At 37.1% G+C, this 21,175-nt stretch overlaps 1 protein-coding gene across 20 annotated transcripts in view; it reads right to left on the bottom strand.

Moving 5' to 3' along the window:
• The window catches only part of BCAS3 (BCAS3 microtubule associated cell migration factor), a 611,473-nt gene that overhangs the window by 318,486 nt on the left and 271,812 nt on the right, over positions 1–21,175 (bottom strand). For 14 of the 20 annotated variants that reach the window (XM_081584991.1, XM_081584990.1, XM_081585001.1 and 11 more), the window contains 3 exons: positions 7,736–7,860; positions 5,373–5,538; positions 2,924–3,024 (listed from right to left, as the gene is read on the bottom strand). In XM_081584991.1, the coding sequence (XP_081441117.1) occupies positions 2,924–3,024; positions 5,373–5,538; positions 7,736–7,860 (392 nt within the window). Of the gene's footprint in view, positions 1–2,923; positions 3,025–5,372; positions 5,539–7,735; positions 7,861–17,156; positions 17,202–21,175 lie in introns of all 20 variants that reach the window. The other 6 variants (XM_081584989.1, XM_081585003.1, XM_081584994.1 and 3 more) reach the window with 1 other exon arrangement.

Here is a 21,175-nt window from a genome sequence, read left to right as displayed (position 1 = left end):
CTTTTTTTTTAAAAAAAAGTTATTTATTTGGCTGCATTGTGGCAGGTGGGGTCTTCATTGTGTCATTCTAGATCCTTCGTTGCAGCACACAGACTATGGTTGTGACGTGCGAGCTCAGTAGCTGCGGAATTGTGGGCTTCGTTTCTCTGTGGCATGTGGGATCTTACTTCCCCAACCAGGGATCAAACCTATGTTCCCTGAATTGCAAGGCAGATTCTTAATGCCTGGACCACCAGGGATGTCCCCAATAGCCTTTCTTTATGTAAGAAAACATGACTTCAAAATCCAGGCTAAATCTGTGTCTCTGCTGTCGATGTAAAGAAGTAATATAATAATTATTACAGAATTACCTATCTCTGAGGTGTTTTTAAAATTGACTTATATCTATAGTAACGTTTCACTAGATAAGAGGAAACACAACAATTATGTAACCTAGATATAGGACACACATATTAAGTCTGTCACTTAGACAACAGATGTGGCAACAAGGTCAAGATCACAGATTCAGAATAGGTATTCCATTGTTAAGTCCTTGAAGTCTATTAATCGAAAATATTTATTTATTTCTGAAATAAGAAATAAAGGTTCAGAATGATGCTTAGCATCACTGCATTGACCACAATAACACCTTCACAAGAGCAAGTATTATTATTGATACTTTATACTTATCAAGTTAATGAGAGGTGGTCTGGAACTTAGAACCTTGGCCTTTTCATCCTTATTCCTATGCTAGTCCATCTAGAATTCAAAACATCTCACATGACATGCATTACATTACGTATTTTATTTAGAAATCAATCAGTGACTTTCAAATTGCCTAATTTTGTTCTAGTCCAACTGTGCAACATCTCACAGGTTTATTCTGTCTTCTCTGTAAAAGCCTTAATTAACGCCCTCCCATCTTGCTCCAGTATCATGTAGCTGCCACACCTCTTTCCTACTCCTGAACCTCTTCTTACAACACTGCCAGTGTGTTCTTTCTAAGGTGAAATTCTGATGGTATTGTTGCAATGTTTGAAAACGACTGACAGCTTGGGCTACAGTTGTGGTTCTTCAGCCATGCACCTGGGGGGTTTTATAGTTCGAAGAATTGGACAAAGGTGTTTAGAGCTGTTAAAATAAAGTTAACTTAACTCACTGGAACAAATAAGCCAAGGAATAGAGATAGCTGCATTTTTTTTTTATTTTGCCCGTATCTTTTTCTACATATTTGGTACTTGCTACTACCTGTCAAAATAACTAAAGAGGCTTTCCTGGTGGCCCAATGATAAAGAATCTGCCTGCCAATGCAGGGAACATGAGTTCAACCCCTTGTCTGGGAAGATCCCATGTGCCACAGAGCAACTAAGCCCATTTGCCTCAACTACTAGGGCACTAGCATGGCCTGGAGCCCATTCTCTGCAGCAAGAGAAGCCGCAACAATGAGAAACCTGCACAGGGCTGCCGGAGAGCGGCCCCTGCTCCTCCCGACCGGGGAAAGCACCCCCGCAGCAGGGCAGACCCTGTGCAGCCAAAACAAACAAATACAAAGCGTATTAAAAAATAACTAAACAAAGAAAACTGGCGTTAATTCTGAAATGGTCAACTATACTTAATTCAACAATTAACCATTCATACCTCTGTAGAGAGGTATGGGAGAATGTTCTTGTAAACACTGACATTATATAGCAATATATGTTTTTTCCAAGTCATATGATAGAGTTAAATATATGCTTAGATAACCTAGAACCTAAGAACTTTTATATTCTCTGCTTCTTAAATGAGAAAACCACTTACCTACTATCCCTCTGTAAACAATTTAGCAACTTAAGCCATTGCCTTCACAATTCCATGTATAACCCTTCATTGATGACCTGTCTCACTTTCTTCTAGGTTTTGATAAAACATCTGTCTCCTGAATTAGATACTGAATTCATTGAGGACAGAAGCAACACAGTACTCCGATTTAAACCACAAGTTCCTGACACAGAGACGTCATTCAATAAATACATGCTGGAAGAATCAGTGAATTCAATCATATAAGAGAAATGAAACCAATTATTTGTTACAATTACGGAGCTTCATAACTTTAGTGCAAAGTCAGTACACTTTCTCTGTTTCCCGTATAACATATAACACATTATAAACATAAAATTGTTTTACAAATTTTTTACTTCATACTGCATAATACAACCAAGCAAGAAAATAAGTCTGATAGAACAAAACTCCATTAAAAATATGTCAGTGTTGATTTACAGAAAATTTCCTAAAAGCATACAGTACTCAGAGCTATCCAGTTAAATTAAGGATTCAGTGAATTCTACAGAATTGCATTATAATTGTAAAGAATTTTTAATTCTATGACCGTAAGCTGTAAGCTGGATAATAAATATTAAATTATCTTTTCCGGTCTCACCTACAAAGAAGGCTGTTTCTAGCTCAATGTATACTTTTTTCTCCTTAAGTAAAAAAAGAACTCAGATCAAAAGTAAACAAAATCCTTATGGAGCTGCAGTCACTACTTCAACGTTGCAAAAAAACATCCTACAAAGCAAAAAGCCTGCTAATACAATTTCCACAGCAAAAAGTGTGTAACTTTTTTTTTTAATGTCAGAAATAGATTTCAATTTTATGAAACCTTATTATATCCTAGAATCCTTAGTTTAAAAAAAAAAAATTTGAGCCCACCAGATATTCTCTATCAATTTATATAAAAGTAAGGGTATATGTCATGACCAGGGAACATGAACATCCAGAGGCACACTTAATGTGTGCTAAAGTTTATGATGTATCATTGTATTAAATATCTTCCTTGTCTCCATCAGATTGTTTATGGCCTCTGGCCTATGGATCACTGGTAATATGCATGGTTGCATTAAAAGTCAGCATTTTAAGATGAAAGCTCAAAATACCGTATGGAAGGAAAAAATCAAGAACTACTCACAGCCAGCAAGCAGGAACTGATAATACTGTACTGCATCTGCAGCGAGGAGCAGAGGGTGGTTTGCATTAAATGGTGGCTGCAATTCATTCCATTGAGGAGTTCTAAGGAAATAACAGAAGATTATTAATATTCAGGCTTAACAGATGGAATATAAATCATTATCACTGTCACCACTTATAGACACTGATATAAACTCACACTATCATTTGAATCATTAAAATGAACTTGTTGGAGTGCTGAAACCTGGAACACAAGGCCATCTGCTTAGGAAGAATAAAATGGTGGCAGTGAGTCATACAAATTATACAGAGTCAATATTAGTTTAATAGCAGATGACCCTCCAACATGATAGACAAGACATTCAAAACACTGAACAGAGAGGAAGTGTAAAATTCAAATGTCACAACTAATTTTTACCTAATTTCTGACAATTGTTAGCGTTTCTGACAATTGTTAGCGCCCTCTATTCTTAGAATATATTTACATTTTAAAATAAAATAAAGCAGAAAATAATGGTTAAAAAAACACAGTTAATGGTTGACTTATTAAAGACCTGATTAGCATGAGGTCCAAAATAAGCCACTTATTTCAATGATGGTGAACTAATTTTAATTAGATCTGCCCACTCCTAAATAGCTTGACACATAAGATATTGATCAGATCAATCTAGTGCAGTCAAGTAGTAGGAAAGAGTGCTGGAGCTGCCAAAAATCAATACAAGAATATTTTTAAATGTCAAACAGAGAGAGATCATTTTCATATTCATTTTTGTCTGTTTCCTTCCATACACAGCTTCCCTGATGGCTGAGACAGTCAAGAATCTGCCTATAATGCAGGAAATGCAGGTTCGATCCCCGGGTCGGGAAGATCCCCTGGAGCAGGGGATGGCAACCCACTCCAGTATTCTTGCTGGGAAGTTTCATGGACAGAGAGGCTACAGTCCATGGGGTCTCAGAGTCGGACACAACTGAGCAACTGACACTTCCACACACATCAGGACCAATTTTCTCTGTCTCTCCTGTACCATTCAGTTCAGTTCAGTCGCTCAGTCGTGTCCAACTCTTTGCGACCTCATGATTGCTAACAGATATGAGGTTTCTTTGGAGGGTGATGAAAACTGATTGTGGTGGTCCAGTGGTTAAGAATCCATCTTCTAATACAGGGGATGTGGGTTTGATCCCTGGTTTGGGAACTAAGATCCAACATGTTGCAGGGCAACCAAGCCCATGTGCCACAAGAGAAGCCCTCGTGCCGCAACAAAGACCCTCAAAAAACTGACTGCGGTGATGGGTGCACAACATAGTGAAAATTCACTTTAAGTGACTGAATTGTATTATACATATTACATGTAAATTATATCTCAATTAAAAAAGGAATGAATTATCAAAAAATGCAACAAGAGGCATTTGTTGTTCAGTCACTCAGTTGCATCCAATTCTTTGCGATCCCATGGACTGCAGCACGCCAGGCTACCCTGTCCTTCACTATCTCCCGGAGTTTGCTCAAACTCATGTCCATTGAGTCTGTGATGCCATCCAACCATCTCATCTTCAGTCACCCCCTTCTCCTCCTGCCATCCATCTTTCCCAGCATCAGGGTCTTTTCACATGAGTCAGCTCTTTGCAGCAGGTGGCCAAAGTAATGAAGCTTCAGCTTCAGCATTAGTCTTTCCAGTGAATATTCAGGGTTGATTTCCTTTAGGATGGACTGGTTGGATCTCCTTGCAGTCCAAGGGACTCTCAAGAGTCTTCTCCAACACCACGGTTCAAAAGCATCAATTCTTTGGTGCTCAGCTTTCTTTATAGTCCAACTCTCACATCCATACATGACTACTGGAAAAATCATAGCTACGACTAGACGATAAGAGGGATAAATCAAAATAATTTTGCTGGGAGAAGAAAGACAAAAAGAGTATCCACTCTGATTCTATTTATATAAAATTCTAGAAATTAATAAACTGACCTACAGTGACAGAGAGCAGACCAGTGGTTGCCTAAGGCTCAGTGGGTGAAGTAGGAATGAAGAGGGGCAAGAGGAGAGATTACAAAGAGGCATAAGAAAATATCTGAGGTGAGGATATATTCATAACGTGGGGCTTCACAGATGGCACCGTGGTAAAAGAATCTGCTTGCAATGCACAAGATATGGGAGACACAGGTTTGATCCCTGAGTCGGGAAGATCCCCTAGAGAAGGAAATAGCAACCCACTCCAGTATTCTTGCCTGGGAAATCCCATGGACAGAGGAGCCTGGTGGGGCTACAGTCCATGGGGTCGCGAAAGAGTCGGACATGACTGAGCAACTAAACAACAATGTATTTATAATGTTAATTATGGTGATGTTTCACAGCTGTATACATATGTCAAACCTTATCAAATTGTACACTTTTTAATATTTTATATCTCAACAAAGTTGAGTTTTTTTTAATAAAAAACAAAAAGAGATACTACCTAACCAGAGTCCAGCTGGCTCGAGGAGATGTCATCATTTCCAGTGGGGTGTCATCACTGATCTTGGGGGCGGTGCTTAGTGGTCGTGGCTCCATCACGTGCTCCACTAAGGTCCCATAGCAGCTAATAATGTAGAGGGATTCAACTACAACTTGTTTGGACTGATCTACAAACAGAAAAACAGATGCTGGATATGTGATAATGGCATAAAAGGAGAAGAGTTTCATTTTTTCAAGTTACTGACCCTTCAATCTGTTCCTGAGGCTGGCTGCAAAAATAAGAAGGCAGAAACTTTTTCACATGGTGCCCACTCCTTGACTAAAGGTTGTCTCTTATAAGTAGATGCTAATAAATATGAAGGGCTTCCTTGATGACTCAGCAGGTAAAGAATACGTCTGAAATGCAAGAGACGCAGGAGATGCAGGTTCGATACCTGGGTCGGGAAGATCCCCTGGAGGTGGAAATGGCAACCCACTCCAGTATTCTTGCCTCCAAATCCCATGGACAGAGAAGTCTGGTGGGCTACAGTCCATGGAGTCTCAAAGAGTCGGATATGACTTAGCGACTGAGCACAACAACAACAATGAACATGAAAAGCTCTTTGCTATCAGAATATTTTTAAATCTTTAAGCAATTCATTTCAAGAATGACACAAATATATTCAAAATTCTAGTATGCTGAAACATTATTATACAATCTTTTGCATTTGCCTACAGTGTAGTAATTTGTCCCACAACACGAAAAATGAATACCAGGTGGGAGAGGGAAGGACTGACAGAAAAGGAACCCTGTAGGGACTAAGATTTAGTTATACTGGAGGTACCAACTCAACTGCATGAGAGACTCTGTCTGCCTAAATCAGCCTAACTTCTCACATACTCCCTCTCAGAAAAGTTTCTCCTTTAAATTTCTGGATTAAAACAAACAAACAAATGAGAAACAGGATCATGTCCTCCTCCCCCAAAGCTTCTTCCTTCGTTCCTCTCAGTGGGCTCACTGGCCCCCACAGTAAATGAAGAGCATCATCATGCTTTGAGGTCAGGTGCTGAGTATGGATCTAGTCAAATGACTTTAGAACATGTACACATGTCCTCATTACCAAGACAGGTTTAGTCCTCTATCTTGGGTTTTATAGTAAACCTAGGAGCACATAAAATCCCTCATGAGTGCTGGGTGGGTCACCTTATCTCTCTGCCAAAGGACTCAATTACAGCTGATTTGAGAACATGGCTAATGACCAGTCAGTGGGACATAAAGGAGTAGCAAGTTAAAAGGGTAATTAGAACAAAAGGGATAAGCATTTGAAAAGGAGCTTCACAGAGGGTTTTAACTAGTAACAAAAAGTCATTTCGATAGCATCGTTAAAGCAAAGGAGGTAACAAAAAAAATAAAGACGGGATAAGAAAATGGAAGGCTTGCCTACTCCACTGTATCCTCTCCCGCTTAGGTAAAGAGCCTGCTGTGCCTGGGATCCTATTTCCAAGGAAAGGGCCACTGAAAGGCGATGACGAGGGAAAGAGCTGATGTCTGACTGCCAGTATTAAGCGTCAAGGAGAGCCGTTTTGCCAAGAACAATACAGCCTGTGGAACTCATCAGAAGAGGGCTTTGCTAACAATTCAGTTTCTGACCTACTTCAATAGGATCACAATAATAAGAGGAAATTTTTAACATTCAAAATGAAACACTTGGTCCAAGAAAGTAGGCACTCTTTTCTACCTAAGAACAATAAGGGATCATATACAGTATCTCTGTAAGCTGATTCTGGTGGTCAAAGAAGGGATTTAAAAACAAACAACACTATATAAGTTCAAAGGGACACTGGTTACCATAAAAGATGATTCTTATTTCTGAGTGGGAGCCTGTTTTTATATCTTAATTTATAACATGACAGAGCTGTTGTTGGTTATTCTTAGAGATGTATCAGAAAACCTGGATTCAAACTGATACCATTGCCTACTAACTAGTGTTTTCAGCTAAATTATTTAAACTCACTGAACTCAAATTCTTCATCTCTAAAATAGGGATAACAGCATTTTTCCTCTCCACACTTCATAGACAGTGGCGTGAAAATTGTTTGAGAAGAATGTAAAAGCTACATATAACGATATGGGACTGACAACATTGAGAGCACCTATATATTGTCACCAGCAAAACAAAATAAAAACACTCAATGGGCAATTTATTTCACATTTATAGTGAGAGGACAGCCTTTCCTGTTGACGAGACTTGGGTAGTTAAGGAAAGACAATACTAACTGAGTTGGGGGAAAATTCTATTATTCTATTCAAAGAGAATTGCTATGAGTTTTCTTCAAGAAACACAAATTACATATGATAAGTTTAACTTCAGTAAAAACACATACCTTTTTCTCTTTTCAGACCTGCATTATTTGCAAACCATGATCGGGATGTCCCAAACGTTGCTGCCACACAAAATTCTCCACCCATTGATTTGCTTGGTGAAATCTGTGGAGGTGGTTTAACTTTGCTTAAAAGATAAAATGATAGAAAAAAATTACCAAGATGAAATAACAGTCCTCAAGATAATGACATTATTTCCCTTAAAATTCTGCCCCATGTAGACATGCATTTTGCCTTAAGTAGAACTGGAGGTTGTGAGACTGTGATCGGCAGCAAAACTAGTTCAAAGTTCCAGGGTATTATCAGAATGGCAACTTATAAGACCCAGAAGAAGAACTGACTTCTTTTTGAAGAATGTGCTGCCAAAATCCAAGTCAACTTATTTGAAGTGGATAATATTTCCCTGGTTATTTCAAAGTGGAACAATAAAACCAGCATAAACCTCTAATAATAATAGAATAGCTTATCATTCCATTTTAAATATAAAACATGAGACTGACAATACAGTTGAATGGACACAGCACGTATGAAAACACAAGATGATACAGAACGGAACCCTGACAATGCTCAGAGCTGCATGCAATGTATGGTTAGACAATGTCTGGAGAGGAGACCTAACGATCTAATGCAATTATAAACACTGATCTTCCTATTTCTTACTTTTTCTTTGTGGATTTGTCAAAATGATAGGTCTATTTTTGTTCTGTTTCTTCTAATGTTTAAGAATGCATTAAGTAACTTCTGCTACTTCACCTAACTACCATAAAAAATACAAGCTTTCCTCTTTGCTTTCCCCATTTCAGCTTCCAGCTTCTAGTACAATCAACTTCTGATAACAACCTATTGTCTTCTTTCAATCCTGTATCTCTTGTCTAGTCTGCTCAAAAGTTCCTTAGCAATTTCACCAGGGACCTTAGATAAACTCTGCTAGTCAGTCTCCAATGTCAAATGACATTATTTCTACTTTCCTTTGCTCATTATCCTTTATCTCTTTGTCTTTTAATGAAGTAAGGTTAGATGGAGAAAGATTGGGTTTGGAGGGTCAGGTAAAAACATGAATCTGAATCCCAGGTACAAAAGCACCTGTGTGAATTTCGCTTAAGTTACTTAACCTCTCAGAGCTCACAGAACTAATATATAAAATAGAAAGATCATAATGCCTACCTCGTAGGGTTATTATAAGGATTACCATAATACACCGTGTTCTCAAAGCATGGACCCTGGCACTGAGAAGTTCTTAGATATGCAAATAATCTTCAAGCCATGCCCCACTCTGACAATCTGTTTTAACAAACCCTCCAGAAATTCTGGCAACCGCTCAGGTTTAAGAACCACTGATTTCGTAATGTGCAGAAAGCACTCAGGGCAGTGCCTTCCCATATCTTAGTTCTTAACGCTAACTATCTCCTATATAGCACACAGTCTTCAACTAATTTTTTAAAACATCAGACTTCAGTTTGGTAATCTCAGTTTCCAGGTGTTATGACACCTGAAATAGTCTCTCACATATCCGATTTCCTGGGCCCTCTGTTTTGATGTCTTCCTGGTAGGGAAAGCAAAATGTCTGGATCAGAAGCCACTCTGCTTGGTCCATTTGGTGTCTGCCTTTGACAAAATCCATATGATGCACATTGTCATATATGAAAAGGCCTCTTCTTTCCAATATTAACATTTTCTAAACACTCCAAGTTATTACCCATAAAAATCACATCCATGCCTAAAACACCAAAGACTTCCACTGACAGGGCATAAAATAATAGGTTTGTGTGTGTGTGTGTGTGTCAAGATTCTGTGATAAAATGAATATTTCTACCAACAATTTCATATCTTTGCTGCATTTGCCACAGCTGCAATGTTGCTATTGTTGTTCAATCGCTCAGTCATGTCCAACTCTGTGACCCCATGGACTTTAGCACACCAGGCTTCTCTGTCCTTCACTATCTCCCGGAGTTTGCTCAAATTCATGCCCACTGAGTTGGTGACACTATATAACCACCTCATGGTCTGCCACTCTCTTCTCCTTTAGCCCTCAATCTTTCCCAGCATAGGATCTTTTCCAATGAGTTGGCTCTTCACATCAGGTAGCCAAAATACTGGAGCTTCAGCTTCAGAATCAGTCCTTCCAATGAGTACTCAGGGTTGATTTCCTTTAGGACTGACTGGTCTGATCTCCCTGCAATCCAAGGGACTCTCACGAGTCTCCTCCAGCACCACAATTTGAAAGCATCAATTCTTCAGTGCTCAGCCTTCTTTATGGGCTAACTCTCATATTCGTACATGATTACTGGAAAAACCATAACTTGAACTACATGGACCTTTGTCAGCAAAGTGATGCCTCTGTTTTTTAATACACTGCCTATGTTTGTCATAACTTTTCTTCCAAGGAGCAAGTGTCTTTTAATTTTGTGGCCGCGGTCACCACCTGCAGTGATTTTGGAGCCCAAAAAGTAAAATCTGTCACTGCTTCCACTTTTTTCCCATCTATCTGCCATGAATTGATGGGACTGAATGCTCTGATCATAGTTTTTTGAAAGCTGAGTTTTAAGCCAAATTTTTCACTCTCCTCTTTCACCCACATCAAGAAGCACTTTAGCTCCTCGGTGCTTTAGTTCCTCTTCACTTTCTGCCATCAGGTAGTATCATCTGCATATCAAAGGTTGCTGATATTTCTCCTGGAAATCTTAATTCCAGTTTGTGATTTACCCAGGCTGGCATTTTGCATGATGTACTTACTATGCATATAAGTTAAATAAGCAGGGTGGCAGTATTCAGCCTTGATGTACTTTTCCAATTTTGAACCAGCCCATTGTTCCATGTCCAGTTCTGTTGCTTCTTGACCTGCATACAGGCCTTTCAGGAGGCAGGTAAGGTGGTTTGGTATTCCTGACTCTTTAAGAATTTTCCACAGTTTGTTGTGATTTACACACTCAAAGGCTTTCATGTAGTCAATGAAGAAGTAGATGTTTCTCTGAAACTCTCTTGCTTTTTCACAGTTTGTTGTGATCCACACACTCAAAGGCTTTCATGTAGTCAATGAAGAAATAGATGTTTCTCTGAAACTCTCTTGCTTTTTCTATGATCCAACGGATGTTTGCAATTTGATCTCTGGTTCCTCTGCCTTTCCTAAATCCAGCTTACACATCTGGAAGTTCTTGGTTCACATACTGTTGAAACCTGGCTGGACGGATTTTGAGCATTACTTTGCTAGCATGTGAAATGAGCGCAATTGTACAGTAGTTTGAACATTCTTTGGCATTGCCCTTCTTTGTGACTAGAATGAAAACTGACCACCTTCCAGACCTGTGGCCACTGCTGAGTTTTCCAAATTTGCTAGTATGTTGAGTGCAGCACTTTTAACAGCAACATCTTTTAGGATTTTAAATAGCTCAGCTGGAATTCCATCATCTCCACCAGCTTTGTTCATAGTAATGCTTCCTAAGGCCCACTTGACATCACACTCCAGGATGTGAGTGACCACACTATCGTGGTTATCCAGGTCATTATGACCTTTTTTACAGTTCTTCTGTGTATCCCTGCCATCTCTTCTGCTTCTGTTAGGTCTTACTGTTTCCGTTTTTCACTGTGCCCATCTTTGCATGAAATGTTCCTTTGGTATCTTCAATTTTCCTGAAGCAATCTCTAGTCTTTCCCATTCTATTGCTTTCCTCTATTTCTTTGCATTGTTTATTTAAGATGGCTTTCTTGTCTCTCCTTGCTATTCTCTGGAACTCTACATTCAGTTTGGTATTTCTTTCCCTTTCTCCTCTGCCTTTCGCTTCTCTTTTTTTCTCAGCTAATTGTAAGGTTCCTTCATAGACTTTATTTCCATTGTGTGTGTGCTCAGTCATGTCCGATTCTTTGCAACCCCATGGACTTGGGATTTTCCCAGCAAGAATACTGGGGTGGGTTGCCATTTCTTCCTCCAGGGCATGTAACTGACCCAGGGATCAAACCCCCGTCTCCTCTGTCTCCTGCATTGGCGGTGGATTCTTTACCACTGAGCCCTTGTTTCTGTTACTGAACTGCTATCAGAGAGTTGTAAGTTCCTATAACTATTAATAGCATCTTTTAACTTCCATTGGTTAGCTTCTGGAGGCTGGAAGACTGAGGAGAGAGGGGAAAAAAAGATTCCAGAATTTTTTTGAAAGGTGTTTCAACTGTATGACTAATTTTTTACTAGAATCACCATCAAGGAGCAATGACAGTACAAATTGTAAAAATTCAAAGTTCTTTGCAAATTCTTGAAAGTTATTTTTGTTTTTGTTGTTTAAATCATGTGGTAAGCAACAAGACTGAAGCTGACACTCCAATACTTTGGCCAGCTGATGTGAAGAACTGACTCAGTTGAAAACAACCTGATGCTGGAAAGATTGAAGGTGGGAGAAGATGGGGATAACAGAGGATAAGATGGTTGGATGGCATCACCGACTCGATGGACAAGAGTTTGAGTAAACTCCAGGAGCTGGTGATGGACAGGGAGGCCTGGCATGCCGCAGTCCATGGGGTCCCAAAGAGTTGGACACGACTGAGCGACTGAACTGAACTGAACTGAAGCAACAAGACAGAAAACAAGCAGCATGCCATTTCTTAAGAGAGTCTATGGTGCATTCTAAGCTATGCATCCTAAATAGATTTTAAAAGCTGCTACTGGGCCAGTTGGCTACCTTTGTAATATAATAATCAATTTAGTCTTTAGTCAAGCAAATATATATTTTGTATGTTTACTGGCTTACAGTCTAATTATTCAATGTCAAAAGCTAAAATCTCAGACTATTCATAACAAGTTAGTTCTATCATCAATCTACCTTTGGAATGACTATGGTATTTAAGCAAAATAGAAAATTTAAATATGTGCAGTATATGTGTACAAGATTTTCAGAAAAATAGAAAGGAGACATAATCTAAAGAAAATATTGTTATTAATAAAGTATTTTCTATATGAAATACCCAAAGAAAGAAAATTTAATATTGATTCAATTAGCCCTTTATCCTAAAATTTTAAAAGACCAAGACCAGGTGGAATATTGGGTGGAAGCAGAATTGAACTTTTCTACAATGACCCAGAATATTCTATTGCAAAATCACCTTTTGCTGGCAGAAAGATAAAATATTGAAAAATTACATATATGTGAAAAGAATAAAAGAGAAAAGTGCTAGCTTTGTAACTCATGCTTATTTATAGATTGGTGTTTCAACTATTTTAGAAAAGTACTCCAATATTAGCCTTCTTTTCTTTCTTCTTCTCAATATCTCCCTTTATCTTCTGAAAGAGACTTTAAAAATTCTAAGACATCTGCAAGTTTAAAACAAATGCCTCTCAGTGTTTAACTAATTTATTCAATTAGTAGTTGATAGAAAAAAAAATTATGTGTATATGGGGGGTCAAGAAATTCAATTGTGTCATGGTTACAAATGAATACAAAACATACTGATAGAGTTGGTGGACTCCTTTCCATTAACAACTCCTGCACTATAGTCTCCTGTGCCATAAATAATTCCAAGTTCAAAAATTAAAAGAAAAGTTTGTCTTCACTTATGAGCAAAACATAACAGACTACGGAATGAATTCAACCTTCACCATATTAGAAAACATCACATTTACAAAACTTAATACAAGAGACAACATAATCAAAAGTACTATAAATGTATGATGAAAAAACAACAACAAATAAGGTGCTAAATTGAAACTCAGGATTTTAACGTTTCGTCATTTCTTCTAGGAGACCTAACCATCTAACCATAGGATGAGAATCATTTGTAATACCATCAGATGTTCTAGGGACGTTAACATGATGACATCTTTAAAAATATTTACAAAGACTATTGAAGTTACCCATTGGCTCCTTCTGTATTATGTAATTCAGTCAGATAAACATATTAAATTTCTCTGCTTGTTTTTTTCTCCACACTCTAACCACAGACAGACAAAAAAGAGAAAAAGCAAGACTCTAATGATATAGGCTTTAAAATTATAGAAAAATTATGTGCATCTGGATAATTTTCTATGTTCTATAAAATAAGATATAAGTGGTGAATCTGTGGATGGCATGAAAAGCAACAATGAGGTCTGGGGCCTTGTTTAGGACACAAGCATGGAAAAAGGCTAAGCTGAGATAGAAGCACCGTTTCTTTCATTCCCTAAATGATAAGGGTACAGTCAATACTTCAGTTCAAATCTTAGACAATATTTATATAAGAATTACAAGTGGTGTTATATACTTGTGTTAAAGAGAATAAGCTTTTCTTTATATTCCTCACTGTGATTAGGCTTTCAAAAGGAATTTAGAAGTTTCCCTCACTTTCAGCTTTATTTTCGAAAATAAAAACTAAGAAGGAAAATGAAAGTACTTCATTTTTTAAAAAGTTATTAACTATGTATCTAAAAGTATTCTATCACAAATTGTTCTTAAAGATCTAAGAGATTTTCTTTGAACCTGGCAGATAAGATTCTCCTCTCCATATAAATCTTTCCTTCTGAAAATGAATTTATATTTTTTTCAATAGTGTCAGAATAACTAGATTAGTTTAAATTAACTATTTATAAACAGATTGAAAACTTGGCACTAATTAAAACTTCAAATATAATTTGATATGTAAGTTTTAACTCTTCTTTAAAATTAACCTTATATACTATAAAGATATATTCAAATGAACTACCTTTTGTCTACACTGTTGTGCATATATTTTTTCTTTCGCTAAGAAATTCAAAAAATAGGAAAGTTTACTAGATGCAGATTAGGAACTCCATAACAACTTGTTACTTATTTGTAATATTGAAAGGAAAATTCATTTTTAAAATTTCACAGTGAGTATTTCTCTTAAATTTTCTGCATTTAAAAAGTATATCATGTGTGTGATTCTTTTACATCATTTAAATTCCAAAATCCTAAAAAATACATAATCTTCAGAATGTATAAAATGGCTAAAGTGTTGAAGCTGGTCTGCATAGTTAACTTTCCAACAAGCTTATCTGGTTGTCAAAGGAAAATTATTATAAACTGACTCATCTGAAACCATATGCATTTAAACAATTAAAACAGTTTATCAAAGAATGGAGAAATTAGCAGAAATTGTGATCAATCAAAAGCAAAATCTCGGCTAAATATAAATGTTTCAACTGAAAAATAAAAAATTTGTATGAAATTTATATAACATTTTAAGAGGAACTATAAAAGTTTCATATTCTTCCAAAATGCAAATCCTACCCTATACTGAAAGTTCTGAAAACTTGATGAAATAAAGAAATAACTTTAACATAATATTTTTTTCCAAAACAGTAAATAAAAACATTCTCAGGTTGAATGCTAAACAACATGGAAAAATAGTAAAAACTCTTAAAACAAAGAAGCTTTTTATAAACAACATGGAAGAAGTTGTCAAATTTATATTCATTTTGCTGCCTTAATTTGAGGTTTCATTAAGATCTTAATGGGAAAAACATGCGCCACCAGTAAAGAGACGTATTTTAAAGGAGGATCTTTGAGGCTAGTACAAGTGACTAAAAACGAGTTTCTTGCTAGCTAACGATGGCATCAAACAAACCACAAAGCAGTCTTCTAAAAGACAGGCAATGATTTAAAAGTCTACTATATTTCATATATCCCTTTCTTTAATCTAGCTCTTTTAATCTTGTTTCAACCTCAAATCATTTCTGGTTGACAAGTGCTTTTGCTTAAATCTGAGGAGCACATAAGCTGTTGAAGGCATGGGCTTTTCTTATTTCACATACAACATTTGTCATTCCATCTTTACGTCTACTCTAAAACTTCAAACTTTATTAACATACTAAAACTCTTTTCTTTGTACTTAAAATGAGAAATTTATCCCGAGATGGAATTCAATTCTAAATTGAGTCTACAAAGAAATCTTGTCATATGTTGAATCTGGCATTTAAAACTCCACTGTTTGCTGCAAGCTCCTGAGTAAGATCCATGTATCTTATTTGTTTTTGGAAGAAAATCTAGTTAACACAAAGAATGAAGATTGACTTTCAGGGAATTTTCACTCATGTATACCCTGAATTTGCTTATCACAGTTTCACAATCTGTGCACTAATTTTGATACTGCATTTTAAAGATAAAATCTTTATGATGATTTATCACCCTATTCTAATACAATAATGAAATTTTCAGATGTTCCTATTAGCGTATGAACACTGAAATTAGTTTGTGTCAAATTATTTAAGTTTCTTTTTGTCCAAAAGGAAAAAAGACTGTAACACTTTTCCCTAGGACCATAAGACAGTATAAACAAGTCTCAGAAGCAGTTATGAGAATTGCAGATACATGTATTCTGACTAAATTTATAAAATTGATATAAATTACATTAACCCCAATGTCTCTTGGGCTCACTCACTCTTAGAAGTGAAACAAAACAACAAAACCAGGATCTAACTTAAAGAAGCTTCTTCTCAAAAATGGAATTTTCCCCCTTAAACCAGAAAAGAAATCATAGCATGGCAGGTAACATTTACTGAGCTCTTATTATGTGCCAGGCACTGTTCTAAGTAATTTATACGTTGGTTCATTTAATCCTCATAATGAACCTATAAGGTAGGTGCTACTGGTAACTCTAAAAGAGATAAGGAAACCAAGATATAGACAGGCTTTACAAAACTGCCCAAGATCATATAGGTAGGTAGTGTGTGACCTGGAATTTAAGACCTAGATAGTCTGATTCCAGAGCTCTGACTCTTTAACTATTTTGTTAAACATATTACACCAAGCTCTAAATACATTCTATTGCACGTCTTTACATAAAAGTATTAATTATACTGTTTCTTTTCTATGATCATCATGCTAAGACTGCCGAAGTTGTATTTTATGCACTCTTACATAAGAACGTAAACGAGTTATAGTGGGTAGGTGCTAATAACTCAAAATAATAAGTTATTTAGGAATTTAGGAGTTTGTAAGTAAAACCCAAACTTTCCCATGTAGCTCCTTAACTACCTAAACTATTCAAAACAGAACTGACTCTTTTTCCTTTGGTACCAAATAAAATACAGTAAAAATTTATAGGGTATTTTTAGTATAACTTAAATATATTTATATTTCAAAATAAATCATGTCTTCAGAAGTTCAGCATGTCATATAGGGAGTTTCTATCTTCTATCACGATAATACTAAAAGCTTTAAATGTGGGTGCTGGCCATGTCTTATATACCAGCATTATTATGAGAGAATTCTTCTCCTTTCTTTTTTTAAAAATATTATTCTATGATTTTTTTAATGTGAATTTTCAAGAAATGAAACCAAGAAAACTAATCTTTTCAAGCTTAAATACAAACATCTACAAATGACTCAGTAATTCGGTGCATCTATCTGTGAATAGGCCATGCAACTGAAAACAAAGTACAAAACAGAGTTACTTTCGGAGAGTACAGCAAATGAATTAGGCATGCGGGACTGAACTGAGACTCACCATGGAGCTTTTATGGAAAAACACCCCGCTCCAAACAGATAAGGCCTTCATGGAAAAGGGGGGAAAATGCACAAAAAATATTAGAGGAAAATTCATTTAATATTAACAAATACATGTTGATAATACTGTTAAAGAGTATGGATAAAATAGCTAAAAAAATTAGTAATCGTTTGCAATTCTGCTGTCAATACTAACTCTGATATAACCACTGAACAGAAGGATGTGTAGGAACAAGTCCCTTCATTTTCATAAGGTTACAGATTTCAAAATGCTCTGTTTCTCCCCCTTTTCTGGAGCACCCCTGTAGGGTTCCTAAGGTAAAATAAAATTTACTTCAGAGGCCCTTTAAAACAAAGGACAAGTTAAATGGAATAACTGGATGGAGAAAAGAGTGGAACCAGTAGCAACACATGTGTGGTTGTGCAACACAAAATGTTTAACACTAGTGAAAGAGGACTCGATAAAAATTTGATAAGCATTGTTGCTGTTCACCAGTTGTCTCAGAGCCACAGAAAGTACATATTTTCTAAGCTCCTTAATTACAGTAAGTTGTACTGCATACTGCTGGTCAAAGGAACTAACACTAAATACAAGCCTGTGGTATGATTTACTTCCATTTTAGGGTCACATTCCAGGAAATCAGCATTTCTCTTAATAATGACAGAAGAGGTTAGCTTCCTCTATCTGGCCTATACCAGGCTAGGTTGGAATACAGGAAACTAAAGCCACAACTGCTTGTTTTAAATATAGCTGGGGATACAAAGGCAGACTTCCATGTTACACATACTTCTTCTTAATATTCTGTTCATAGCATTTAAGACATGCTATGCATACTTGCACAGAAAGAAGACTGACTTAATTATATCCAGAACAAAATACTGTTGTTGCATCTAACATTTGGAAGGAAGACATAACAAACTGAGAAAGAAAGAGCACTGCATAACTTGGTAATTCTCTTCTTCAACTTTGGTGCCAAGAACATTAAAAAAGAAAACTCGTGCTAATTAACATCAATCTCCCAGTGAAGTGTATGCACAACACTAAGTACAGTTCTGAGGACTGAAGCACAGAAGATATGAAGAGGAGAACAGAAAAGCAAGAGACTATTAACATCAGAAGAAACTGTGAGTTGGAAGACAGAGATATTAGAAAAGAAAACTTTAGAGATGATTCAAATACAAAGCAAGGAAATCTCTCCCACAGTTAATGATAAGACCACAACCAGAGATATGATTTCATCACTCACATCTAAAACAATGCATTTCAAAGTTGTTTTGACTGTGACCCACGGAAATATGCAGTTGGCCCTCCATACCCAGAGGGCCCATATCCACAACCAACTGTAGATCAAAAATATTCAGAAAAAAAAATTTCCAGAAAGTTCCAAAAGGTAAAACTTGCTATGCACCAGCAACTTAGAAAAGACTTAAAGTATATGCATAGATGTGTGTAGGCCATTTCATATAAGGAACTTGACCATCCACAGATTTCAGTACAGGGTGGGAACCGATCCCCCTCAGATACTGAGGGATAAATGTACTAAAGTATAAGCTCATATGTACTTGAACACAACAAACTGAAATAATTTAATGAATGTGGGGGATTTTGTTTGTAATCAACTTTACTATTTCCATTTCAATGCTTTGTAAACATTAATGCTGGGACTTAGTTACAGTGATGATTAATGCGTATTATGACAAGGTAGGTAGGTCTGGATCGGACCTTCAATTCTCTATCTCTAACAAGTTCCTAGATAATATAAGGCTGTTAAGTTTGAAGAACCAGGAGCAAAATTACATTTTATTATATTCTATTTCATTAATGAAAAAAAGTTAGCCATGATTCCCCTGTCCATTGATTTCATGATTCACTGATTACATCAGAAACAAAATGTTACTGGACTCATCCTGCACTTTGACGAACACCAATTTAAGTAACTGTGACCATGTGAAGACACCAGTCTCTCAATGGCACTGTGACGCCCTGAAATAATGATCAGAAAACGGAAGGTTCAAAACATTTCTACATGCCCACAAGTGAAAGTGAAAGTTGCTCAGTCGTGTCCAACTCTGCGACCCCACAGACTTAGTCCATGGAACTCTCCAGGCCAGAATACTGGAGTGGGTAGCCTTTCCCTTCTCCAGGAAATCTTCCCAACTCAGAGACTGAACCCAGGTCTCCCGCATTGCAGGAAGATTCTTTACCAGCTGAGCCAGAAGGGAAGCCCTAGAATACTGGAGTCGGTAGCCTATCCCTTCTTCAGAGGATCTTCCCGATCCAGGAATCGAACTGGGGTCTCCTGCATTGCAGGCAGATTCTTTACTAACTGTGCTATGAGGGAAGCCGCTAAGATACTGCCTAAATGAAGAAGTTATTGTTGATACATACTATCCAACTTCTTTTCATTTTCTTCCTTAGGCAGACACCTGAATTAATCAAACAGTTTAAACAATTCTAACAGAAGAATTTGTGATCTGGAATGTCTGGGCATGAGTTGCTCTTTCGCATAGATTGTATAGAAGCTGGACAAGTCTCCCACCTCATTCCAAATATCAGAATACACGGTTCCCACTGGAACCTGATTATCCATTTAAAATACAGCAGTGTATACATGTCCATCCCAAACTCCCTAACTATGCCTGCTCAAGGCTATGAGGCAGCCTGGACGGGAAGGGAGTTTGGGAAAAAACGGATACATGTATATGTATGGCTAAGAACTTTTGCCATCCACCTGAAACTATCACAACATTGTTAATCAGGTATACTCCAATATAAAATAAAAAGTTTTTTAAAAAAACCCAAACATCAGAATAATGCTGATTCATTGCAAATAATTTGAAAGTTTTACCTTAGTCCTTCATGCCTTAAATGGCTTCTGCGTGACCCCCAAAATCAAACAAACAAAAATGAAACAAAACTTTAAGTTTCTACAGTTCAAAAGACCAGCTGATTGTCTCATCTACAGAACCAGTAAATACCTTTTTCCTTATGTATAAAAAGTAACATATTAGCCGAACAAATTAAACACTTTTTTTTTTAATCTGCTAGATTCTTCTTCCCAGGCAATAGCAGCATGTTACCAACAAGAAGATTTCCACAACCTCACAATCCCCAAATGCACTGTTAACTCTCCCTCTCTAGACACTGCAGTAAACAGGCATGCACTGAAGAGCGGCATGGTCAGGCTTCAAGACAGCATGGCTCTCACTGTTCACAGTATAATTCAGTTGTGTGCATTGAAAGTTATCCTTCTTCGGCCAAATAAGAATCTACATCCAAGAAGGGGAACACATGTAAACCCATGGCTGATACATGTCAATGTATGGCAAAAACTATTACAATATTGTAAAGTAATTAGCCCCCAACTAAAATAAATAAATTAAAAAAAAAAAAAAAGAATCTACAGAGTGGCCCAGCTCAAGGGGAAGACAGGGGATGGGGGAAATAGGGTGAGGACCCACTTTCTGGCATGGTCCCAATCTATACTCACCCACTTCTTACCCGCTCCTATAAACTGGATCTCTGCCACATACATGGAAAAGAAGACCCGTAAACACCAAAGAATTAGAGTGACTGATGTAATCACTGACTTGGTACGGGTAGTGTCAGCTGTTCTTTTGAAATGTGCCCGCCTCATCTTTTCTCAGTAGTGAAAGAATGAAAATAAAAAGTCACAAAGGCCAAGTCCATGATCCAGCTGTCTTCACCTACGGCTTTACCCTCCCCTCCAAAATCCTGCAGCTGTAGTTTTACAAGGGGTGGTTTGAAGAAGGAAGACAGCATGTGAGTTAGGGTGTATGATGAGTTAAAATGGTCTGTATTAACAAACGCAACTCCAATTATCATATTCAGGTGTTAAGAATTTGTGTATTTTCCAAATACTACTAAGTTTCAGCAGGTTGAGCAATCCTGCCATATAAAACTATGCCACTTAGTCATGATTATGTCCTTTTGAAGCTGAATTCTGATTGAAAAACATCAGGGTTGGCCAAGAGACTAAAAATCAGAAATACTAGTCC

The sequence above is a fragment of the Giraffa tippelskirchi genome, chromosome 3, assembly GCF_054371585.1.
Source record: "Giraffa tippelskirchi isolate mGirTip1 chromosome 3, T2T-mGirTip1v1.2.pri, whole genome shotgun sequence".
Classification (NCBI taxonomy): Eukaryota; Metazoa; Chordata; class Mammalia; order Artiodactyla; family Giraffidae; genus Giraffa; species Giraffa tippelskirchi.
Note: the sequence above shows the minus strand (reverse complement) of the source record. Positions and strands in the feature narration are given on the sequence as shown.